This window comes from Balaenoptera ricei, chromosome 11 (assembly GCF_028023285.1).
Source record: "Balaenoptera ricei isolate mBalRic1 chromosome 11, mBalRic1.hap2, whole genome shotgun sequence".
NCBI lineage: Eukaryota > Metazoa > Chordata > Mammalia > Artiodactyla > Balaenopteridae > Balaenoptera > Balaenoptera ricei.
In genome coordinates, this window is record NC_082649.1 from 80557232 (window position 1) to 80584160 (window position 26929).

Genomic DNA, 26929 nt, shown 5'->3' on the forward strand with positions numbered 1-26929 from the left:
AAAGCAGATCCTGAGACCTGCTTTTTGAAAATACAAGAATTTAGACTCAGCAAGGTCACCTGAGAAGTAATGCCAGGAAGCACAATGATGAGTGGGGAAATGAGACAGAAAAAGGAAAACGCCCACCAAGGGTGTCGTTCGTGAGCAGATGTTGCTGTGGGCAACAGGGGCTTAATCCCATTGGAAGAAACTATATTGAACATACCTCAGACTTTCCCCACAGACAGACAAGGACACTGGGGGTTTATCCACCAGTTTCCATCCCACATTGTTTGGAAGCTGCCAGGGAATTGACTCCCAGAGACTTGCACCGTGCCCCAGTCACAGGCTGCATTCCTGCTGCCTGAGAAAGCCGGCAGCGGAGAGCCTCGAGTGTTTGGGGAGGAGCCTTTGATGCATATGAGGACTGTCCCCCTGAAAATGCAGGTGGCCTGTAGGGTGGGCTGCGGGGATCTCAGCAGAGCATCAGCGGTCTCTCCTACAATAGCTAAATCAGTAAGTGAATAATAAGTGATTGGATGGATAAATGAATGAATAATTGAAGTGAAATCAGTGAAAGAAACCCAAGGTGAGTGATATGAAATAAGAGAAAATATGAGATATGAAATAAGAGAAAATATGAAAAAAGAGGAGTGAATCAATGAAATTAGTCCATGGTTCTTGCTCCAGGGGAGAGTCAGGGAAATTCCTTTGGTGGCAGTGGTGTGCTAGAGCACAGCTGACTGTGCAGCTCTCTTCCCAATCAAGGTTCAGAGGTGTTATGTTGGTAGCTTGGCATTGGCCATCGTGGGAGTATTTACACCATGGAAATTGGCAAATGCTATAAACCAAAGCTTTATCCTCCGGAGATCTGATTGTCAGCACACACAGCTTGGTGGTAAGAGAAGTACCAATAGTTGGTCCCAGGATCCCACTCACTTTCCAGGCAAGCTCCTTACTCTCATTTATTTCTTCCATGTTCATGTCTGAGACTGTGTATCAGGCCTTGGAAGATGTCCCCTCCCTGACTTCACTGCAGACCACAATCCCCATGAGAGCCATTAATCAGCCTGATTTCCTGTCCTCCTCCAACCTATTGCTTTCAACTATGCCTTGCAAATTAACCAGAAGGATTAATAGCACCTTTCACTGATATTCCTTGTGTGGTTCAATTTATTCGAAGGAGGGAGCTGCTTGACCTCTTTCCAGGGGAAAACCTTTGATATCGTCAACTGTGTAAAGATATTCCTGCTCTGCTATGGGGGATTTTCGTTTGTGGATGCTCATTAAGCCAGAAAGTGCAAGGCAGTGCTTCTGTTCTCTTTCATCCGAATGTATTCCGAATCAGGCTGCATGCAAGGGAAATCTCTGCTGGCTAATTTCTCCCATTTAGAGAGTAATTTTTGCTGTTAGGAACAGAGCCGTAGATCATCCAGGACAGTAGTGAAATGAGAGTTCATCATAGGAGATTTATATCAGTACCCTGAACTCAAGGGAGGTGAATGATTGGGCCAGTGGTTATGATATTGATTATCTTAGAATGTGCTGGAGGGTGAGGTGTCTGCTCTGTTTAAGGAGAATTGGGACCTTGAGGAAAGATAGCAACACAGAGCATTTTTTTCTTTTTTAATTTTTATTGAAATATAGTTGATTTACAATGTTGTGTTAGTTTCAGGTGTACAGCAAAGTGATTCAGTTATATATATATATTCTTTTTTAGATTCTTTTCCATTATAGGTTATTACAAGATATTGAGTAGAATTTCCAGTGCTGTACAGTAGGTCCTTGTTGGTTATCTATTTTATATATAGTAGTGTATATATTTTACTCCCAAATTCCTGATTTATCCCTCCCCACCCTTTGCCCTCTGGTAACCATAAGTTTGTTTTCTATGTCTGTGAGTCTATTTCTGTTTTGTATCATTTTTTTAGAAACCACATATAAGCACATATCATATGGTATTTGTCTTTCTCTTTCTCACTTGCTTCACTTAGTATGACAATCTCTAGATCCATCCATGTTGCTGCACATGGCATTATTTCATTCTTTTTTATGACTGAGTAATATTCCATTGTATATGTACCACATCTTCTTTATCCACTCATCTGTCGATGGACACTTAAATTGTATCCGTGTCTTGGCTGTTGTAAATAGTGCTGCTGTGAACATTGGGGTGCAAGTATGTTTTCAAACTGTGGTTTTATCCAGATATCTGCCCAGGAGTAGGATCTCTGGATCATATGGTAACTCTTTTTTTAGTTTTTTAAGGAACCTCAATACTGCTCTTTATAGTGGCTGCACCAATTTACATTCCCACCAACAGTGTAGGAGGGTTCCTTTTTCTCCACACTCTCTCCAGCATTTGTTATTTGTAGACTTTTTGATGATGGCCATTCTGACTGAACAGAAAGCTCTTATGATTTCACTTGTTTTGGGTAAGTGGACTTTTACCCCTGGACATGCCCTCGATGTCTAGGACGGTGAGCAAGTACACTGCGTTACCAGAAAGAAGGCAAAGGTTTGGCTTAGGATGAACACAGAGCGCGGAGCTTAGAGAAAATCACACATGGGCACGTGCACACACACAAACACAGTGTCTTTATGTCTGTCATCAAGTCACATGTAATCCTTAGAGAATTGGCCTCAGATGGAAATTTTTCTCTTGAGCTCGTCTCTCTCATCTCTACACCTCACACACACAGGTCCCCTCAGGCTCTTCTCCCTCTTGAGCCTTCCAGGACCCACCCCTAGTCCTCATTCCTTCCTGGCTGCATAACACAAAGTTTTCCCATCTCTTCCATCTCCCAGGAGGGTATATTGTCTGTCTCAGGAATCAGCATTAGTCTTGCAGAGCCAAGCATCTACAAGACACACAAGCCGTCCTCTTGGTAGTATTGATGGCCTCTCTGAGCAACACTTGTCAAGCAGAGAAATTTATGTCTCTTTACAGCATCTTCCAATATTCTTCTTCTAAAATCTTCCACCCCATCAAGGGTGAAAAGAGGAAGGACGGGGTTGGGGGAGGAAGGAAGGAAGGAAGAAAGGAAGAGAGGAAAGGAAAGAAAGAAGGAAAGGAGAAAAAGAGAGCAAAGTACACACTTGGCAGTGGACTTTGCAGTATGTGTTTGTGAGACCCTAATGGAGGACATGGAAAACCTCAGGCCACTAAAACCCTGTGGTACATTTCTTGGCAAAGAAGCCTGGACCATTTGACAATCCTTCTATCCATGTGGCCAAAAATTGTTCTTCCTGTTATTCTAGAGCTAATTAGAAGACTGCTGACTGAGGGAGTCTACAGACGAGGATTCTAGTTCCAACTCTGCTCTAGCTGAGTTGGGACAAGTGAATTTTCTTCTCTAGTCCTCAATTTCTTCAATAGTGCGGTGGTGGGAGGAGGGGGGTGGAGGAGAAGGAAGAGGAGGGGATACTTTAATGGTTTGGTGAGGGCTCTGAGCCTGATGCTTCACATCAGCTAATGTACACAAAGTCACGTGCAGTAAATTACTCTCAACCTCGTTCACCATCCACCTGCCACATTGACCTTCCATTGGATCCTTGAACTTGTCAAGCCTTTCCTCCCTCAGAGCCTTCACTTAAGCTGTGCCCTCTGCCCAGAGCTCTTCCCTCCACCCCACCCTCCATCACCCGTGGCTTCCTCTCCTTCATCCTCAAGGGCTTAGTGTAAATGTGACATCCTCGGGTATAACACCCTGTCTGGAAGAGGTTCCCCTCCCAACATTGAGCACAATTTGTAATTTTTTTTTTTATTTTGCATAACAAGTTTATTTTTAAAAGGCATATAGACAGTAAACAAAGTAAACATCCCATCAAGATCTTAACTTCTGCCAAGTATTATCTGTCCTAGAATTGCTCCATTAAGTCCCAGTCTCTAGACATCTTAAATTCAATAATCGTCATCTTCATCAGAGTCCATTACTTTTCTTCTGCTGAATTTAACTGTTGTTTTCTTTTCTGTTTGTTGGCTTACTTTCTCGAGGATTTCTATTAAACCTTGTTCTGACACCTTCCCACTTAGTTGTCCATACCGTGCCATCTGTATAAGGTAATTCTCTACTGCTTTAGTTTTCTCAGGCTTTACAAGTGCTAAGTTACTTAATCGGGCCCGGCTGACTGATCCAGAACTTGGGCTAAGATACTGTTTCTCATTTCTGCTTCCCTTTGCTTTGCTTCCTGTTGTGCTACATCGCCAGGGTCCTGGCACACGGCAGACCCTTGGGTCGGAACAATTAAATTCTAGAAAACATTCGGCAGGAACGCTAGTCGAAGCAGGCTAAATCCATGAGCTAAGGGCACCGAGAGACCCGAGGGGCTGAGAATTCTGTTTGGGACCAATGCCTGCCCGGGCGAGAGCCAGCCCCTGCCCGGGAGAGGCCCCCCCCCACCCGCCCGGGGCAGCACGTGGTCCTCTGGCCGCCCGAGACCCCGCACGGCCTGTAATTATTTTATTTGTATGTTCTTTTGCTTCTGTCCCAACCCCCATCCAACATTAAGCTCCAGAGCAGGCAGGGACCTACTTTTTCTTTGTCTTTTCTCTGACCTTTTTACCTTTCTGTGCCCCACCATCTGGCACCTGGTAAATACACCATTAAACAGCTGCTAAATAAGCCAGTGAATTAGTCCTGATTTAGTGGATTTAGGACTGAGGTTTGGAGAAGTTAAAATAACCCACTCAATGTCAGACAGCTAGGTATTGGACTCAAGCTCACATCCACCTGACTCCAGAACTGCTCCCCTGTACCACCAGGGTGGAGTAGCTGGATGGACTTCTGGAAGGGGAATCAGTGAGAGGATTTCCAAAGTTCCCTCCCACTCTACATTTTTCTGCAACACCAAGAGAATTTCAAACCCCCAAAGAGTTTCCATTTCTCTCTCTCCACTCTGTCCTGATGTATTGTAATTACAGAACCAGGTCCCTGGCTGATATAGACTGAAGGAGTTAATTTCACTCTCCCAAATATGGAATCAACCATCCCTGTAATACGTTATTCACTCAGCAGGATCTGACTCTTCCAATGTTATACAGACATTATCTGTTTAACCCTCACCAAACCCATGTGAGTTTGATATCGGTCACACAGTATGATTTCCCTTTAATCAGTGAGGACTGTGGGGAAGGAAAGGTAACCAGAAAGCCCATAGGTATCATATTTAACTCAAGTACAACGTCTCATGTTTTCACAGATCAATAGAAGTTAAAAGAAAAAATAGTGGTTTGTGTGGTTTCAATACTCTGATGCCTTCCTTCTATGCATCAAACATTTTGAACTAAATACATAATTTAAACACATAATAATCATTCCATCTTAAGTTCACTGCATGGTAGTATTAATAATATCTTACAGTATGTAAAGCACTTTAATATAAAATGAAAAGCCAAAGGTAGTTTCTTTGTAGCCATATAAGCACTGAATTTAAAGGATTTGTCTTTAGGTCCTTTACCTCTAAATCACTACATTTTAACGTTTCAGGGAATTTTTAAGAATACAACTGTTTGAAACCATTATGCTATTCTGCCACATTTTTAATATAGGAATATTAAGCTTCACACACACACACTCTGTTGTTGTCAAGAGGAAATATGATCACATATGTTAAGCGCTGGACACATAGCTAGCCCATGGTACGTAGTTAATAATGGCAACAACAGATAATTCCTCCTAACCTTTACCTGTACAAGTGTTGATTACACGCTTAGAACTCTTGCCCCAGAGAAGTGCACATGTGTAAATACCACACAAATCTCTGCATGAATTGAGAGGGGGCTACATGTAAATATATACGCCATCTCATTTTATTCTCTCAGTGATTTGGGAAGATACAGAGGATACCTCTGTTGTACAGGTGAGGAAAGGGCTATCTCCACGACGTATCACAGGGCTTTGGGCCCCATGACTCCATCCTTTCTTCTAGAAGAAATCGTACCAAAGGTGCTATCATGACATGGCACAAAGGGCTGAAACATCCAGTATTGTATGATGAAATCTAGATTTCAGCATTGAGCGATTAAAATCACGTCCTCCTTATTCCTACCAGTACTAAAGGCTGACAGAAAGAGCGCATTTGGTCATGAGCACATCCACGTCACAGCGATAAAGATCTGATTCCCTTCAGCCTTGGTGTTCTGTGTGTGTCATCCCCAGATTTCACAGTGGGTTGGAGTAGCTTCTAAATGCCTCCTCAAGTCCCATCGGTGGTACAAACTAGGAAGAAAAGCAAACAAAGCAAAAAAGATCAGTGTTTCTGGAGTGCTTAGATGTTGGTTCACTGGGGCTGATGGTCATATAGATTTAGCTAGGGAGTAAGTCTAAATTCCCTATTTTATGTCCTGCAAGATCTTACCAAAAAGTTCAAGTAATAACCCTTGTTAACATTTATTGAGTGCTTTTTCTGTGCCAGGATCTGTTCTAAATGCTTTAGCGCATCAGCACATTTTGCTTTTACTACATCTATTATATCGTTTGGTCAAGTTGTTTCTATTTTAAAATACTGATTTTAAAAACTAATAACTCGGTGAATTCTGGATCAAGATGGCAGAGTAGGAAGATACTGAGCTCACCTCCTCCCACAGACACAAAAAAACTACAACTACATGTAGAACAACTATCTCTGAGAATGACCTGAAGACTAGCAGAACAGGTTTTCTAAAACTAAGGATACAAGGAAAAGGCCACATTGAGATGGGTAGAGGAGCAGAGATGTGGTCTAGTCAGAACCTACACCCCTGGTGCCCTAACCTACAGAGGGAGGGATATCACAGCCATGGTGGTTTCCCCTGAGGAGCGAGGGGTTTGAGCCCCACATTGGGCTCCCCAGCCTGGGGGAGCTGCACCAGAAAGATGAGCCCCTATAACGTCTGGCTTTGAAAGCCAGAGCAGCTTCTGTCCAGGAAAGCTGGAGGGCTGTGGAAAACTGAGACTTAGTTCTTGAAGAGCATACACACATACTCACTTGCTCCAAGTCCCAGTGCAGAAGCAGCAGCTTAAAAAGTGCCTGTGTCAGGCTTCCCTGGTGGTGCAGTGGTTAAGAATCCGCCTACCAGTGCAGGGGACACGAGTTCGAGACCTGGTCCGGGAAGATCCCACATGCCATGGAGCAACTAAGCCCATGAGCCACAACTACTGAAGCCCACGTGCCTAGAGCCCATGCTCCGCAACAAGAGAAGCCACTGCAATGAGAAGCCCATGCACCGCAACAAAGAGCAGCCCCCGCTCACTGCAACTAGAGAAAGCCCGTGCGCAGCAACGAAGACCCAACGCAGCCAAAAATAAAATAAATAAAATAAATAAATTTTTTTTAAGCAGTGCCTGTGTCATAGAAGAAAGAGATTCATTGACTAAATTTTAGGGCATGTGCTGGAGGGGCAGAGATCTGGTGAAATTTTCTCCAGGGACAGAAGAAGTGGCAGGTGCCATTTTTTTTTAAAACTCTCCTTCCACCTCGCGGGCCCAGCATGGGCATGTACCATTTCTGTCACTCTCCATCAACTTAACTAACACCATGTGCACCAACCAAGTATTTCCCTGAGGACCTACCCTGCCCAACCTGCCTGCCCCAACTGGCTCCCCCAAAGCAGCTGCTGCCACGTTCTACCCAGCAGGCATCCCCAGCTGGCACTGGCACCCCTCCAGGTGTCTCCTGCTCCAGGGGTCCAGCCCCACATACCAGCATACCCACAACAGTCTCAGTCAGGCCTCAAAGCCACTTCAGAGTGAAAGACACACAGTGAAGAAGTGGAAAAAGATATTCTATGCAAATGGAAACAAAAAGAAAGCTGGGGTATCAATACTTGCATCAGATTAAATAGACTTTAAAGCAAAGACTGTAAAAAGAGACAAAGAAGGACCTTACATAATAATAGAAAAGATTAATCCAACAGCAAAGCAAATATTAACAGACATAAAGGAGAAATTGACAGCAATACAATAATAGTAGGGGACTTTAACACCCCACTTATATCAATGGATAGATCATCCAGACAGAAAATCAATCAGGAAACATTGACCTTAAATGACACATTATATCTGATTGACTTAATATATAAATACAGAATATTCCACCCCAAAAGAGCAGGATATGCATTTTTCTGAAATGCACTTAGAACATTCTCCAGGATCACGTTAGACGAGAAAATGAGTCTCAAATGTAAGAAGACTGAAATCATTTCAAGCATCTTTTCCCACCACAATGGTATAAGACTAGACTCTCAGTTACAAGAAGAAAACTGTGAAAAACACAAAGACTTAAAGGCTAAACAACATGCTACCAAACATGCTTCTTCTGGTCCATGGATCACTGAAGAAATCAAGGAGGAAATCACAAAATACCTGGAGACAAATGAAAATAGAAACAAAACATTCCAAAATCTGTGGGACTCAGCAAAGGCAGATCTAAGAGGGAAGTTTATAGCAATAGAGGCCTACATCAGGAAACAAGAAAAATCTCAAATAAACAATCTAACATTACACCTACAGGAACTAGAAAAAGAAGAACAAAGCCCAAAGTTAGTAGAAGAAAAAGAAATAATAGAGATCAAAGTGGTAATAAATGAAAGAGACTAAAAACCAATAGAAAAGATCAATGAAACTAAGAGCTGGTTCTTTGAGAAGATAGACAAAATTGATAAACCTTTAGCTAGACTCATCAAGAAAGAAAGAGAAAGGGCCCAAATGAATAAAATCAAAAATGAAAGAGAAGTTACAACCGACACCACAGAAATACAAAGAATCATAAGAGATTACTACAAACAATTATATGCCAACAAATTAGATAACTGCAAAGAAATGGATAAATTCCTGGAAACATACAATCTTCCAAGACTGAATCAGGAATGGGGCAGGGGCGGGGGGGTGTTTGTGGTGGTGATGGGATGACTTGGGAGACTGGGATTGACATATGTACACTAATATGTATAAAATAGATAACTAAGAAGAACCTGCTGTATAAAAAAAAAATAAAATTCAAAAAACAACAAAAAAAGACTGAATCAGGAAGAAACAGAAAATCTGAACAAACTGATCACTAGTAATGAAATTGAATCAGTAATCAAAAAAACCCCAACAAACAAAAGTTCAGGACCAGCCGGCCTCACAGGTGAATTAAGCAACTTTCCCAAGGTCACATTCCAGAGCCCATGCACTTAACCCTTACACAAGAATTCCTCTCGCTATACAAAGTGATCTGGTGTTCCTAATGGGGACTCCAAGCTACTATAAGAAGCTGAGTTCCAAAATTAAAATAAAATAAATGGGAGTATTACAGAATGGGTGAGTGTTAAGTGCACTTGATTGACTTTCTTTGGAAATGAGCAGGAAGTTCTTTTGAATTTAGCCAAACTAAGTGGGCCAAGTTTGGCATTTGTTTCCTTCCCATCTTAGGCCATTCTCACCTTCTCAGATGTATCTTCTCTCTGGAAGACTTCTCTGAGTTCCTGCTCTTAATTTTCAGTACCTAATTCCCATAGATGCATGTTCTACACTAGGATAGACTATGACATTAGTTCGTAACCAGCTGAACCTTTTAGTAGTTGACTCAGAAAGAGCAAGGAATACAGAGTTGTAACCACCTAAGGGGCATTGAGGCTGACATATACTGAGATCTTGTCCTCTGGAAGAGCATATTTTAGATACTCACCTCCTCTTCCTCTACCCATCAACTCTAAAATTCTCCAACTATGCATTTTTTAAAATCTGTATTATTCCAAAAGACAAAACATGTGTATTGCAAAAAATACAGATAAACAAAAAGAAACAAGCAAGGAAACATACCAAATTCTTCCCACCTGGAGATATCCATCATTAATCCCTTGGTGTGTAGCTCTCCAGAGCCTTTGATGTGAGATTACCTTCTCTACCTTCTGATGTGTGACAGCTCTTTACACCGATATTTGGCCTCAAACACAGATATTTTGTCCTTGTGTTTAATTTTTCTCCAAACAAAATTACTCCAGCTTTCCAGACAATTTTTTCAGACCCCACCACCCCATTCCCCATCATCACCCTGGCCTTCATTCCAGCCTGAACTAAATAAGATGCCGCACTTTAGAAGAACTCCAACCTTTCTCAGTGTGAGACGCTGAGCTCCTGTTGACAGATCTCGTGAGATCAGCACCATCCTAATAGCCACCTTCTCTTTTGTTTCTTTGTTCTCCACAGCTTTTTGCAATCTTTGCATTTGCAACATGCGGTGGCTATTCCGGAGGCCTGCGGCTGAGTGTGGACTGTGTCAACAAGACGGAAAGTAACCTCAGCATTGACGTAGCGTTTGCCTACCCGTTCAGGTAGGGAATGGTGACTTGTGCTCACTCGTCTTCCGGAGGGGCAGGGCACTTTCTTCTTTCTGTGGTTTCTTTAAAAAATGCAATCTCCCAGGGACTTCCGAGTAAAAAGAGAGGATTTTTCCTGAGCCTGCAGAATGCCCAAACAAGTAAAATGCCCACCTAACACCCTACCCTGGGAAAAATTATTCCATGGGAGTTGTACTTTCAAACGAGAATTAACTCTCCCTCCCCCCAAAAATGCTACAGATTGCCCAGTATTGGGGTCCATCAATATGGAGACCTCAGTTATACAATTTCTTCCTCCCCGTCCATAATTCTTTAAGGTCTCCCAAATTCTCTCTAGAATTGTGTGGTCACCCCTCATTTCATACTGACTATGCGATCCTGGCTGATAATGCGTTTAATGATATTAATAGCTAATACTGTTTCCATGTGCCATTGTGCTTAGCTTGAATATCATTAAGTCATCACAGTGACCTTTTGAGGGGAGTACAAGTACCATCGCCATTTTCAAATGAGGAAACTGAGGCGCAGATACATTTGCCCACATTCCCTTGGCCAGTAGGTGGCAGAGTCAGTGTTCGAGCCCACTCGGGTTAAGCCCAGGACTCACATCTACTTCCGTTGCTTGAGATAACTCTTTCAACCTCTTTATAAGTTCACTATGAAAGGTAAGACCTGTCTATAAAATGATGACTAGATACCTACTAGGACTTGTCCCACATCAGACATCCTGTGATTCTGATCCATCTACCCAAAGTGGATTAATTGAATTCAATTTCTAAATAATTTGTTTCTGTAAAAGTACCAAGCACTTGGTACCAAATAACTGGCGTGATTGTAAAACACTTTCAACATAATATTTTGACATCTTATTAATATACTCTCATGTGTGCCCTTCAATTTAGCAAACATTTGTCAAATATTCATTCTGTGCCAGATACAGTGCTGGCTCTGGAATTACAGAGAAAAGTAGAAATTAGCCCCTAAAAACTTTTCTTAAATAGGCAAGTACAGTGTTTTCCAAAATCTTACCCATGGAGCCCTAGATATTTAATGTTTCTAAAAAGAAAGGAAAAGAGGAAGAAAGTAAGAAGAAAGAGATAGAGAATAAGAGGGAGAGAGGGAAGGAAGGAGAGAGGGAGGGAGGGAGGCAGAATTTTTTTAATATAAATTTATTTATTTATTTATCTATTTATTTATTTATTTTTGGCTGTGTTGGGTCTTCGTTGCTGCTCACGGGCTTTCTCTAGTTGCGGCGAGCGGGGGCTACTCTTCATCATGGTGCGCGGGCTTCTCATTGCGGTGGCTTCTCTTGTTGCAGAGCATGGGCTCTGGGTGCGTGGGCTTCAGTAGTTGCTGCACATGGGCTCAGTAGTTGTGGCTCACGGGCTTTAAAGCGCAGGCTCAGTAGTTGTGGCGCACGGGCTTAGTTGCTCCGCGGCATATGGGATCTTCCCAGACCAGGGCTCGAACCCGTGTCCCCTGCATTGACAGGCAGATTCTTAACCACTGTGCAACCAGGGAAGTCCCAGAATTTTTAAATTATATGATAAAATAAGTTTAAGAAATACTTCTTAGCACTTTGCCATTCTAATACACATTTTGAATCACCAAGAACACAGTGTTTCCCCAAACATATTTGGCCACAGAAACCCTTTCTCACTGAGCATCTCAGAAGATTTGTATATCATGGAACGCATCCTTAGTATACTGATCTAGTGAACTTTTCCTAGTCCAAAACAAAAGTGACTCAGTTCACAGCCAATGAATCACGCAGACAGGGCATTTATACCAATGTATTAAATGGTTTTTAAGAGTCATACAGTGATAAAAGTTGCAAACACCTCTGCTCAAGTAGATACTCTCCTAATTAACTAATAAGGAGTCCAAAGCAGAGAAATATTAAGTATAGAATGCCTGGTAATTTAGTAATAAGAGCTTCCTATGCTAGTGGAAGTGGGAGTGGGGATGCTTGACACATCTGAAGGTTCTGGAGGAACTCCTTGGCTTTAGTGTGGAATGGCCAAGCCAATGCATGCTTACTCATCAACACAGGGGATCTAGAAGAGGAGATGAGAATTTTCTCTGGCTGAGCAACAGGGGTGGGATGCTTAGTAATAACATTATTCGTGACATTGTAAGGTCTGCATTGCTTTCTACCAGGATTTCCCACCAAGAGATATGGTAGAAGCAGATGACTTGAAGATCAGTCCCTTAATTTTTTTTTTTTATAAATTTATTTACTTATTTATTTATTGGCTGTGTTGGGTCTTTGTTACGGTGGACGGACTTCTCATTGTGGTGGCTTCTCTTGTTGCGGAGCACGGGCTCTAGGCGCGTGGGCTTCAGTAGTTGTGGCTCGCGGGCTCTAGAGCACAGGCTCAGTAGTTGTGGCGCACGGGCTCAGTTGCTCCGTGGCATGTGGGATCTTCCTGGACCAGGGATCGAACCCATGTCCCCTGCATTGGCAGGCAGATTCTTAACCACTGCGCCACTGGGGAAGTCCCAGTCCCTTAGTATTTAAAGAGCAACAGGTCGCTGAACATTGAACACAGGTCTCTCTGTCCCTCAAACTAAAAGATACCAGTCAAGAAACCTGTGTAGTTGGAAAACCAGTGCCTAGGTTGGGGTGGTGGTGGAGAGCAGGGTGATATGTAACTTCACGCAGCCCTTAGCTAAGTGAACAATTTGAAAAGGGCTTTCACACAAACATTTTCCAGGCTTGGGCTTCTTCATTTTCTTCCTAAGCCATATTACTGGCCCAATTAAAAGCAACTGGAGAAACTGGATAAAAAGGTTTATTACCATCTGTAAGTATAGTGGCCTGCTCATTTGAAAGATTTTTACTTGGGTTCTGAAACAAAAATTATGAACCTTTTTTTTTTTTTTTTTAACAGCAGAACTTTTCTTCCATACCTTATCTTGCTCTGAAGCTCTCTCTATATAACAGATATGAGTCATTGAAAAAGTTGAACAAGAGGAGGAAGGGGACTTGAAGCATCCAGCTGGTCTTCCTGAGCCCTCTCCCTGCCACACACATTGCCCACCCCCAGCTGTACCGCGCTTGTAATATCTCTTCAGAACCCTAGGTCTCCTAGAAGCATTTTAAAAACCACCATTCTAGGGCTTCCCTGGTGGCGCAGTGGTTGGGAGTCTACCTGCCAATGCAGGGGACACGGGTTCGAGCCCTGGTCTGGGAAGATCCCACATGCCGCGGAACAACTAAGCCCGTGAGCCACAGCTACTGAGCCTGCGCGTCTGGAGCCTGTGCTCCGCAACAAGAGAGGCCGCGATAGTGAGAGGCCTGCGCACCGCAATGAAGAGTGGCCCCCGCTCGCCGCAACTGGAAAAAGCCCTCACACAGAAACGAAGACCCAACACAGCCAAAAATAAATGAATAACTTAGCATTTTTAAAAAAAAAAAAAACCACCATTCTAGAAAAAAGCAAGAAAGCTTTTGCCACTCTGCAGATCACATCTGTACAATATTTACTGTCTATACTGTTAAGAAATCAAGATTAGCCTATCTCCTCCCACAGAATGTCTTACCTTTTTGTCCCATTAATGTCCATGTAGGAGATATACATTCCAAAGAGGCCCAATTTTACTAGAGTTGCAATTTCACTTGTGCATTTGGGTACTTTAAAATATTGTGCCACTATCTTTTCGGGGAATATTTCAGTAGTAAGAGACACATCTAGAATTTATTCAGATTACTCTGAAGTCATTTGTTTCAGAAGTAAGGTGGTTTAGCAAGATGCTGGTGATGGAAATCATCAAAAAGTTATTTTCTTCTAAAATTTTACAAGCCAATGTCTTTGCACAGCAAAGGAAACCATAAACAAGACGAAAAGACAACCCTCAGAATGGGAGAAAATATTTGCAACTGAAACAACGGACAAAAGATTAATCTCCAAAATATACAAACAGCTCATGGAGCTCAATATCAAAAAAACAAACAATCCAATCAAAAAATGGGAGGAACACCTAAATATACCAAAGAAGACATACAGATGGCCAAGAGGCACATGAAAAGAAGCTCAACATCACTAATAATTAGAGAAATGAAAATCAAAACTACAATGAGGTGTCACCTCACACCAGTCAGAATGGCCATTATCAAAAAATCTAGAAACAGTAAATGCTGGAAAGGGTGTGGTGAAAAGGGAACCTTCCTGCACTGTTGGTGGGAATGTAAATTGATACAGCCACTATGGAGAACAGTATGGAGGTTCCTTAAAAAACTAAAAATAGAACTACCATATGACCCAGCAATCCCACTACTGGGTATATACCCTGAGAAAACCATAATTCAAAAAGAGACATGTATCACAGTGTTCATTGTGGCACTATTTACAATAGCCAGGATGTGGAAATAACCTAAACGTCCACCAACAGATGAATGGTTAAAGAAGATGTGGCACATATATACAATGGAATATTACTCAGCCATAAAAAGAAATGAAATTGAGTTATTTGTAGTGAGGTGGATGGACCTAGAGTCTGTCATACAGAGTGAAGTAAGTCAGAAAGAGAAAAACAAATACTGTATGCTAACATATATATGCAGTCTAAAAAAAAAAAAAATGGTATTGATGAACCTAGTGGCAGGGCAGGAATGAAGACATAGACATAGAGAACGGATTTGCGGGGAGGGGGAAGCTGGGGCGAAGTGAGAGTAGCATCGACATATATACACTACCAAATGTAAAATAGTCAGCTAGTGGGAAGCAGCAGCATAGCACAGGGAGATCAGCTCGGTGCTTTGCGACAACCTAGAGAGGTGGGATAGGGAGGGTGGGAGGGAGGCTCAAAAGGTAGGGGATATGGGAATATATGTATGCATATGGCTGATTCACTTTGTTGTACAACAGAAACTAACACAGTATTGTGAAGCAATTATACTCCAATAAAGATCTATTAAAAAAATAATATAAATAAATAAATAAAATTTTACAAACCAATGTCAATGATTTGATCATAATCTTAGAAACAAAACGAGAGTATTCAGCAGTTTCTGATTATTCTGTTTATTGCAAACACAAGGAAGACAGTAAACTCTAATGCCAAGTCATTTGAACAAAAACAATTAGTCTGTAAATGACAGATCAAAGGAAGCTACTTAACTTCCTTATCAGATTATCAAATGTGAGATAATGTCAATTTACAAAATGATAGATAATTTACAAAATATTCATGTGCTGCTTCCAATAAATATGCCCAAACTGTAACTCCTTCACACCACCACATGTATGCATTTTTCATGCACGCTTCTATCAGAAGGAATTTAATTCAGCAATATGTCCTTTTACTATGGGAATAAAACATTTGTCACCTGACCTGTTTGGTCTGTGATTAAAATGAACAAACAGCATTTAACTGTTTTTCTCATCTACTGTAATATGCTACTTTCATAGAAAACTCATTTTGATAATTTGGGGGGTTCTGTGTTCAATATTTTTAGCACTTTATTTATACACAAAAATGGGAAGTAGAGTTTCTTATTTTAAAGAAATTTAACACATTTGGAGGAAGCCTACTTGAGGAATGCCAACTAACACTTTGCATTTATATATGATGCCTGTCACACAACAGAGGAAATCAGAGTGGAGAGCTTAGGGACTATGGGAATAAAAGTTTTCATGGCAAAGGTTAGTTTTGAAGGGTCAGAGTATACTACATAATTATTGCACCATATCTATGAAGGGGGTTCTGAGGTTCCGTTTGAGAAGACTGAGCTGAGAGAAATTTGTTCAGCATCACATAGAAAATCAAACTCAAGATTCTGGATTTCATATGTTGTGTAATATGATCTACTAATTTGAACAAAAACTGAAGAAAGCAATGTTCAGGTTGTTTGAAGCATGCTGAGTAGAGCCAAAAATGATGATGGAGTAAAGTGATAAAGCTGGAAAGATGACTTTGGACAAGATTTTAGAAGACCTTGAACTCCTATGTGATTGAATATGGGGAAAGAGTCCAAGAAGGTAAGGAGAGAATAATAAGGAAAACCATTTTAAAGTGGAGAAGATAAATTTGGATTTGATCATGCTGAGTTTGTGTTTTCTATCAAGAAGTTTCATGCTTGAACCCCATGTAAGAAGAGATAGGGTAAGCCTGGAAATGGGGCTCCAAAAGTCATCTTCATGGAGTGAAAAGTAAGTCCTAGATGAAGAGAGGTCTTCAAGACAGATGGAAGAGTGGGCACACAGGGCTAAGTTCTGGGAGATGCCCACACTTAGAAGAAAGGAAGGAGAGCAGTGACTGAGCGAGAGCAAGAAGAGCCAGAAGGAAAAGGGGTGGGACAACCAGGCAAGTGTAGGCTTCACAGAAGGTAGGGCTACGTCATGAATGAGTGATACCACTCAGCGCTTCAAAGAAAAGTGAAAGCTAAAAGGCCATTGGAGGTAATGAATGGTGGTCATTAAGGAATTTCATGAGATATTTCCGTAGGAAGGAAAGCATGCCAGGCTGTTGGACAATGGCAAATAGAATTCGGTATGTTTTTCCCTCAGACAAGTAAAATGCAAAATGCTAAGGCTCGAACCATTTTCCCTTAAGCCTGTGTGAGATGATGTTTGTGAAGAAAGAGAGCAAGGTTGTTAATGACCTTCTTATAGAGAAGGCGTTCACCTCTGGCTTTTTGAAAGTAATCAGCTCATTTGATGAAGGGTGATAAACTTGCCGCCTTGGCTAGACAGTCAAAAAGGTTTCCATAATAAAGGCGTAAAAATCTTCCATCATTTGAGAACAACTGAGTATAGAGAATAACAGCAGATTCATCATGAAAAGTAAATTAAGTTGTTATGTCACTTTTATGTCTGGAGTCAACTGTCAGGATAAAAAAAGATATTGAGTTTTCTATCAATGTCAAGCACTCTTCTAGATATGGGATTAGTAATCCCTGCTTTAGATAATTAACAAAATTGCCCTTGATTAATTTATCCTAAAGAAATAACCAGAGATATAGAGAAAGAAGTGTGTACAAAGGTATTTATTGTTGAATTATTCTAAGTACCTCAAAATTAGAAGTAACTTATGTGTCCAAAAATAGGGAATCAGTTAAATAAAATGTGGTAGGCAGACACTGAAAGTCATTTCCTCAAATAACATTTAAGGATATATATATATATATAATGATTCCAGTTTTGTTTCATTTTATACTAGCTGGCTGTAGCACGTGCTGCCATTGCCCATACCTGTTAGTCCCTCACGATTCACACCTACACTTTTTATTGTAAACCCATATAGCTGTTAAAGGGCTTTCTCAAGCCACAGGAACTTGCTTGGTCAGTATGCAGGGCAAGCCAGAAATGCTGGGGAGTTAATATCTCCTGGAGCAGCCTTCATCCAATGACAAATGTGAGTTGGAGGATAAATATCCTAAGTGCCTCACCTCTCCTGGGGCACAGCTCTGAGCCAGGTCCCACACCATCTCTCAGAAGAACCCAGCAGGTACTTCCCACAGTGGAAACACGGTCATTAACACACCTTTTACTACCTGCTTTCCCTTTCCTGTCTCAATTCTCCACTGGCCTATTGGTGTTTCCAGAGATGAATCTTCCAAAAACAAGTTGCACTCAAATCTTGATCTCAGGGTCTGCTTCTGGGTAATCCAACCTAAGACACTACCATTGTGTGAATTACCAACATTAAAGAAAGTGGATGGATGAATGGGTAGGTGAGTGGGTGGGTGGATGGATGGATGGACAGGTGGATGGATAGATAGGTAAAGAGAGAGAGAGGTACAGATAGATAAGTAGATAGATGGATAGATAGATAGATAGATAGATCCCTATTTTCTCTCACTCTAAAAGATGTTGTACACTGTTGCTCATATGAAAACCAGCTTGGTCAGAAATCTCCTTCAGTGGTTTTCAGTTCAGGTTTCAAATTTGAAGCCACGGTTGGTTTCCTCTGTTCATGGTATCTTAGCATATGTGGTAGGTCTTTTCCAATTGACAGTCATAATAGCATGTGCTCAACCTCGGTTTCTGAAAAATAGATGATTGCTTAGATTTGGGAGATGATCCATGAGGCCTCCAAAATGAATGTTGTCTAAGACGTACTCCATGGTTTGTCAGTCCACCGCAAATATATTCTCCAAATTTGGTGATTAACCACACAGCTTTTCACTTGGGATAACAACAAAAACTATGTCCTATTTATAGAGATTATGTCATGATCACTGCATCAACATGTTAATTTATTTCTAGGTGGTGAGATTATGAATGCATCAAATATTCTTTGTACACTTGTCCACATTTTCCAGATTTTCTCCAATAAGTTTTATGACTTTTTACACTGTGAATTTACTGAAGCAACATAATGTAGCTTGAACTCTAGAGGTGGATTGCCTGGGTTCAAGTACCCACTCTGGAACTTCCTTGCTGTGTTTTGTTGAGAATATTGCTTACCACCTCTGTTCCTTATCTGGAAAACAGAGACAGTGTTAACTATTTCATAGTAATGTTGTACTAAATAAATCATGTATAGGGAATGGTTAAAACAAGACCTGGCACTCAATAAAGTCTCTTTTAGTATATTGTTTTTACTTTCATTACCAAGAAAAGGTAATTAAAAATAGAGAGCTGAAGAAGATATTCTAGTTAATTAGCAAAATGACCCACAAGACGACAAAATGACCCCTTTATTATGTTATATTTTATGCAGAATGGGAACTTCCCCATCCCTCTCTCTCCCAATATGCAAACATTAAGAGATGTGTACATATTTAACTATCTCTCATTTATTAACTTGCTTTAACTCTTTGACGCTTATTTGGGTTGCCCTGGAAGGTATTCTTATCGGGCCTGTATTTTTTTTTCTCATTAAGCTAATGGGAGAATGAAAGCCTCCCAAAGTACAGAACAGAAACACTCAGTGGCACAAGCATGATCTTCCCGGGGTTGTCTGGTGGGAGTGGGATGGGAGAATGAGATTCTGAGTCTGATCTTTGTGATCCTTGAAACAGAATTTACGATGGGTCTTCTGTGTTGAGGGAAGGGCAAGCCAGGGCGGCTTGCTGGGCACCGGCTGCAGAAGCACTGTTCTGTCTATGACTCTGGCCACTTGCTCTGATTCGCCCGCTTCTGTTTGGAACGTGGGGACAGGTGGAGTGGAGGTTGATGCCAGGACAGCTGTGGAGTTTGGGCCTTCATTTGGTAATGCTAGCTCTGTCATGGGGGGCAAACATTTTCCCCTAAGATCCTTGTCCTAGAGCAATGGTGATAAACTCTTTTTTATCATAAAGGCCAAATTGGGGAAAATAAAAATGTTAAGAGCTGCAATTTTTTATATCTTGTGTTCAGGAAATGCTGCATTTGCAATTACATTTGAGCATGTGTTTATTGTTTCTCATTACCAGAGGGTTTCACTCTTTTTGGCTAAAATTTCAGAAACTTTATAACTACAGTATCTCATTTTAATGTTATGCCTTCAAATAAATTTTGGATGTGGTGAGACCTGGTGGTTCTCTGGGGCAGGCAGATGGGGAGATTGGAAGATGGTATAGCCAAAGGATTAATGGTGGATCTCTGGCCACACCCCTGGCTTCACATCCAAGCTCTGCCACCCAGCAGATGGGCAAGTTATAGTCTCTCTGGGCCTAGGTTTCCTACTCTAAGCAGAAAATGAGAGTACTTTCCTCATAGTATGGTTGTAATCATTCAGTTAGGTCATGCAAGTTGTTTGTGCAACAGAGTCTGGCGCACATCAAGTATTCACTGAATGGTATCTTCCTTGCTGTTAATTGTATCAATAGAATTTGGTGCAAGGAACTGGCAGAGTACAGCTGTAGACCAAGGACAGTCCTATTTGGAGATATCTACAATAAAGAGAGGAGCTATCATTTGTAGGGAATGTCTGCAGAGATCACAGAAAATGTGGCACACTGGCTGCTGCCATGGAATGGGTTAAATTAAAAAATTAGAGAATGACCAATTCATTTACTCCATCCCCACCGCACTGTTCCCCTGGCAACCTGAGTAACTGATAGAATGGGAACATTTTTGTTGCAGCACTTCTCCAAAAGGACAGTGGTGGGGAGTTCCATAGAAGGATGTCTTAGTTTGGGTTCTCCCAAAAGCACATGCGGAGACAAGGATTTGTAGTTTTCTTGGCAGGTGATCCCTGGAAATACCAGTAAGGTGTGGGGTAGTGAGACAAGGAAGGGAAAAAAGCCAGTGAAGGGTGGATTAATGAGCAAGGTACCACGGTGGGCCCTGGGGCAACTGAGACTTCCAGGAAAGCGTGGATAACATGCTTCACTTCTGGCAAGTAATGAAGCTGGGGTAATTATCTACCAACTCCTGTTGGCCATCAAAAGCTGCTCCTACAGGCATTAACTCGCCAGCAGTGCATGCAGACCAAGCATGCACTTGCAGCCCGTGAAAGCCTTCAGGCAGAGATCATGATGCTTGCTTTAGAAAGCCATCATCGTATACAGAAATGGTGAGTACCAGAGAGATATGAGTGGGCAACCAATGGCTTCTAATACAATGGGGAGACTCTTTAATCATCTCTCCTAGATCTGTGACTGATCCCATGTTGGATCATTTATTCTTTCTCTCCATAAATACTTACTGAGCACTTAGAGTGTACAAGGCCCTGAACTATCTAGGCACTTGGTATGTATTGGTTGGTAAAGTAGACACAGCCTCTTCCCTCATGAAATTTACAATCATTTGGGAATGGGAGGAAGGGAGAAGACATTACAGAGCTAGACAAAGAACACACACACACTCACACTCACATACACACACACTCACATACACACTCACACACACACACACACACACACACACACACTTACAGTAGTGGCGGTTTATAAGAAAAGGTGAACATTGTACAGAAATGTGAAATGGGGATGGAGAGGGTTAAAGGACACCTACCCATATAGGATGATCCAGAAGGGCCTCCCTGAGGAGATGGCATTTAAGCCATCAGTTGAAAGAGGAGAAGAAGGGAGGTGGGCAGGGAAGGATTGGGAGTTGGAGATTAGCAGATGCAAACTAGTATATATAGGATGGATAAACAACAAGGTCCTACTGTATAGCACAGGGAAGTATATTCAATATCCTGTTGTGATAAACCATAATGGCAAAGAATATGAAAAATATATATATATGTATAACTGAATCACTTTGCTGTACAGCAGAAATTAAACACAACATTGTAAATCAACTATACTTCAATAAAAAGATTTTTTTTTTTTATTTTAAAACACACAAAAAAAAAACCAAAGGAGGAGAGGAGGAATGATCTAAGCCAAGGGAACAGCATGTGCCATGCGGAGGAGATAAGACGATGAGTGGAACTGTGCTGTATTAGATTAGCTGGCTGGGGAAAATCTCTCTGATGAAGTGACAGTGGAGTGCAGACCTGCAAGAATTAAGAGAGAGAGAAGAGAGAGCTGTGCTCCTCAGAGATCCCTGAGGTTGTGTTCCGGGGAGAGGGCAGAGCCAGTGCGGGGGCCTGACGTCTGAGCTTGGGGAGAGTCTGGGAGCCAGCGAGGGACACCAGCACTGTAGGTTGGAAGGAGGAGGAGGAGGAGGAGGAGGGAGGGAGGAGATGAGCTGGAAGAAGAGGGCAGCAGCTGGATCACATAGGGTCTGGTGAGATAACGTGACGAATTGGCATTTTATACTGAGTGAGGTGGGAAGTCATTGGAGGTTTTGTACAGCGGAGCCATGCAATTTATGTTTTTAAAAGATCTGGCTTGCAGCTGTGAAGATAGTCTTAAGGGAGCATGGGGCGGGGTGAAGTCAGGGAGGCCGGTTAGGAGGCAGCTGCAGCTGTGCAGGGAAGAGACAGTGGGGGGTTAGACACATGTGGACGCAGCGGGGAGGGTACTGTGTGGTACGTAGCGCGTCAGATTCGCATGGTCATCCTCGCCTCACCTCTTCCGGCAATTTGCATCTACAACCCAGCCCGGTTTGTCATCTTTTGCCAGTGATGTTGGGTAGCATTTGGTCAGTCTGGGGATCAGCTTTAATATTTTCAGTTTCTTGTTCCCAGCATTAGCTGTGGGCAACCCCTTGGGAAGGGTCACTAGTTTTTCAACACTGCATGTCATCTAGGACAGTCAAAACACAAGTAGGCAGCCAGCTGACTTAACTTGGAAGGAAACTTACACGATTCCATCGAGACATGTGTGTGAATGCGTTTCTGAAAGCAATAAGAAGTATATGAAGTGGATAATAATTCCTCTTCATGGAATATGGTTTGAAACAAATCATTGCCTCTATCAGTCAGGGTCCAGTCAGGAAAGGAGACCTCATGCCAAGTGATTCAATTTTAAAAAGTTAATATGGGGAACTAGGGAGGCAGGGTTTGGATCAGGAGGCAATCCAGAGATTAGGGACTAGGAATCCACCACAACCCCTAAGCCCAGAGCGTGGATGGCAAAGTCAAGCCCTTGAGCCAAATCCGGCCAGCCTGCAGCCTGCTTTTACTTAGTCCATGAGCTAAGAATGGCTTTACGTTTTTTTAATGATTACTTACATTTTAAACATTATAGTTGTGTAAGTACCTACAATTTATCCTTGGTTTTGCCCGTTGGCCCGAAAAGCCTGAAGTATTTACTATCTGTTCCTTTAAAAAGAGAAGTTTACTGACCCCTGGGCAAGAGGCGTAAAGGGAGAGGTGGTCTTATTAGAGCACAAGATGGGGCACCCGTGTGACAGAAGCTGGGACCATGGATGGAGGAGGTGTCCAGAGGAGCATGAACCAAGGTAGAGATGCAGCCACTGCTGGGCATGTGACCCAAAGCAGCAAGAGAAAGAGGGGGAGAGATATTCTGGCTTCTCCCTTGCTCCTGCCCTCTAGCCTCCCACCAGAGCTTCCCATTGGCCCAGCCTCGCTGAAAGCCAGTTGGAAAGGATATCAGGCCCCTGAGATGCAGAGCAGAGCAGGGGAGGAGCAGGTCATGGAACTGAGAACAAGCAGGCAATGGCCAGCACAGAGTTCCTCTCTGAACAGCAGTTTCCTCATCTACAAAATGAGCAAACTGGATTGATGCTTTCTTAAGAGAATTAGACCTCTAATTCGATGAAAGCAGAGATACATTTTCCTAACTTCCTTTTAGGGGGAACAGTTATACTTGACCTCGGCTGGGAACCCGGATAGCACCCCAGCCACTGCTGCTTCAGAGAGAGCAGAAGAAAATATAAAAATTCAACAGACTTACTCTATATGTCCTTTTCTTTCAGCCTCATAGGGCTTCCTCTGATATTTATCCTATTTTGGTAAAATCTGAACAGGGCTTTTAAAACCGGGATTTGGGCCCTTTCTGAAAATAATTGCAGGTTATATAATCAAGGCTGTTGTTTCTGTTGAGCTCCCATAGGGAGGTGACAAGTGGCAGAGATTAAATCAGTGTATGCTGGGTGAGCCTTTTCTGTAGTTCTCCGTCTCCCTGTGTGTCATTTTACAGAGCAGGTGTGGGGCAGTGTGGTGGGCAGAGCCTTATTACCTGGGAGAAGCGCTACTCCCTAGAAGAATGCAAACATTGCTTTTTTCAAAGTTATAAAAAACAAGTTCTAGTTCTTCCTTTCAGCTGTTTTCCTTCCTAGAATTGGGGGCAGGAGGTGGGGGACGAGGGTTGAGTTGCCTAGACAAGGATAAAGGAATTCAGCTATAGCAATAGCCCAGGAATGTCAGAAGGAAACATCCCACTCACATCTGTCTGTATGTCCCTTGGAAATGTTAGGTGCGTGCTCCATCCTATTAACCTCCGTCTCTGCTTCCTTCTCTTTGGGAACCAGAGGAATATTGAATCATTCTTCGCATTCCCTGGAGCTATCAAGCAGGTAGCCAGAAGTCACACAGTATACTTTAGGAGGTTCAGCTGGTATCATTTGAGTGATGGAGACCTGTGTGCCCCATCCTTCCCCAGCCGCACCCCTTCCCTGAGAGAATGGCATTTTGTGAGCTGTGAGCAGAATTGAATTCTCTGGGGACCATGAGCTCAAAAAGGAGACAAATGCTCAACTGCCTTGCTGGCCAGATGCTGGGCAGTCAGAACGGAAAAGCAAATGCACGGGGGCCTGGGGCATCAAATGGTAACATCTGGGGCTTCCCTGGTGGCACAGTGGTTGAGCATCTGCCTGCTAATGCAGGGGACACGGGTTCGAGCCCTGGTCTGGGAAGACCCCACATGCCGCGGAGCAACTAGGCCCGTGAGCCACAACTACTGAGCCTGCACGTCTGGAGCCTGTGCTCCGCAACGAGAGACCACGATAGTGAGAGGCCCTTGCACGGCGATGAAGAGTGGCCCCCGCTCGCTGCAACTAGAGAAAGCCCTCACACAGAAACGAAGACCCAACGCAGCCAAAAATAAATAAATAAATAAATTAATTAATTAATTAATTAATTTTAAAAAAAAAATGGTAACATCTGTGAGGCTGGGCTTTGCATTCCTAATTCCTCTTCCAGGATCCAGCTGTGGGAATTCAGAGGCCTGGACCTGAGTTGGGACTTTAGACTGTCTCTCAAAGTCAGGTTCAGGGACCCCCCACCCCAAACCTGCATACCATGTAGAAAGCTTGTTAAAAATGGAGATCCCAGGATCCTAGCCCGGACCTACCTAATCAGCATGACTGCTGCTGGGGCCCAGGATTGACACTTCCGAAGTCCCAAATGACTCCTAGGCACACAGAAATTGGAGAACTGCTGATTCAAGGAGAAATAAATAGGTAGAACTTCAATTTGCAATTGCCTAATACTTTGTGATTTAACACTGACAGATTTTTTTAAAATATTTGGGGTTACACTTTGGTTTAAGCAAACACTTGCCTTATTTATCATACTTAACAGGGTAAAATAGAAAAAGGAAAGTACCATGACTAAGCAAATGAATGTTTCTATTTTCTGTTATTCCCAAATTTCCTGTTGTGATCTATATTTCTCTTAGAATGAAAAACAATAAGTGATGAAAAAGCAAATGGTAATTTAAATTTGGCAGTAATGGACAAACTAGCAATTTCACTACCTCCCCCCCCCATAATGTGCTTTTGAGCATGTCCCCCCAAAAAGGGGCTGAAAAGGCAAGTGGTAGTTGCCTTTCCTCCCTAGGCCAAGTAGCAGTTAGGGCAGAAATCAAAAAGTAGTAGTGTATTTTATATACGTGTGTATATATGTATATACCCGCATACACATGTATATATATATTTCCATATATATATAATGACTGACAGTTATTGGTAGGGTCATTATCCCCTTGACTGTCACAAGCAGCACTGCAGAGCTAGAGTATTTTCCCCCCATTTTGCAGATAGCACACAGAGCCTTAAAACTTTTTTCAAGGTTACACAACTAGTAAATGCCAAACCTGGAAACCTGTCCAAGTCTTGTGACTTCCGTGGGTGTCTCAGTGGAGTTGTTGACCAACTACTCCAACCTCTATTTTAACAACAAAGAATGATGACGGAGATGATGATGAAGGTAATGATGATGATGATCATCAACATCATTATCATCAAACAAAGGCCACTATTTATTGGTCATTTTACCATATGTGAGGAACTGTACAAAACCCATCACATGTATTGTATGCTTTAGTGCTGACAACATCCCAGGGGGATAGCTACTCTGAACTCCACTTGACGGGTGAGAAAACTAAAGCTCACTGAGGTTGAATAACTTGCCCAAGGCCACACAGCTAATAAGTGGCAGGACCAGACTTTTAACAGCTGGGTTTGGCTTCCCTCAAAGGCCATGTGCTTCACCATCACGCTGAGGGGGGCAGTAGTGATGTCCTTGAGTTGACAAACCACCACAATAGCAGAGATTCTTTCCTCACTCCTAGACTTCGAGTCTGCTCCCCACCAGCAGGCAAGCTGGGCAGGCAAGAGGGATGTAGGGAATGGTTCTTGGGGACATCGTGTTCCTTGGGACTCAGAATTACAGGCATTTATTTTCCAGTTGGTTTCCCAGGTCCAGGAATAAACTCTGAAGGCAAAACAATCCCAGGCTGGGACTATCATGACCACCCTTTTTCCTTTTGCAGCTGGCTAGAATTTGAAAGAAATGAGCTGTTGCTCATACCATTTGCAGAATATTTTACTCTTTAATTTGAAAGATTCTATGCCAAAGTAGCAGCTGTCACTTGGAGACTGTTAAGGACTCACAGAAATGACAGGATTTTCTAAGAATGTAGTTACACCGAAGGGTTTAGTGCCACAACAGATTCTCGTTTCCCTGGCAAAGGGATGGATTGTGGAGGGAAGCAGGAGTTGGGGAGTGGAGGTTTCCCAGATACCAATTGAGGGACTTCAACATCTTTGATCACAGTGAAGGATCTTTAGTTATAACGCTCCTTAAGCCTAACACTGAGATATCAGAAATAAGGAAAAAGTGCAGAGAACCGTTTTTCCTTAAGTGCAGAGTTCGGACTTCTTCCGAGATGTCCTTGATTAGCTCTAGGGTTCTTTAGAAATTAGCTGAGAATTATGCTCAACAACCTCTACATAAGTGAACTGGGGGTTCATTTTCCACCCTTTCTTCCACCATTTGATATTCCATCGTCTAAGACACTTACATTCTGTTGTTTATAACCACATTTTTAAATATCTCTTTTTTTATTAGAAAAAGGAACACGTTATTTTTTCTGTTCTAAAAAACCCCATTGATTGGGATTGACATATATAC

At 42.3% G+C, this 26929-nt stretch overlaps 1 protein-coding gene across 2 annotated transcripts in view; it reads left to right on the forward strand.

Moving 5' to 3' along the window:
- SYNPR (synaptoporin) overlaps positions 1 to 26929 on the forward strand; it is a 296719-nt gene that overhangs the window by 172652 nt on the left and 97138 nt on the right. For both annotated transcript variants that reach the window (XM_059937693.1, XM_059937694.1), the window contains exon 3: positions 10152 to 10276. In XM_059937693.1, the coding sequence (XP_059793676.1) occupies positions 10152 to 10276 (125 nt within the window). The remainder of the gene's footprint in view (positions 1 to 10151; positions 10277 to 26929) is intronic.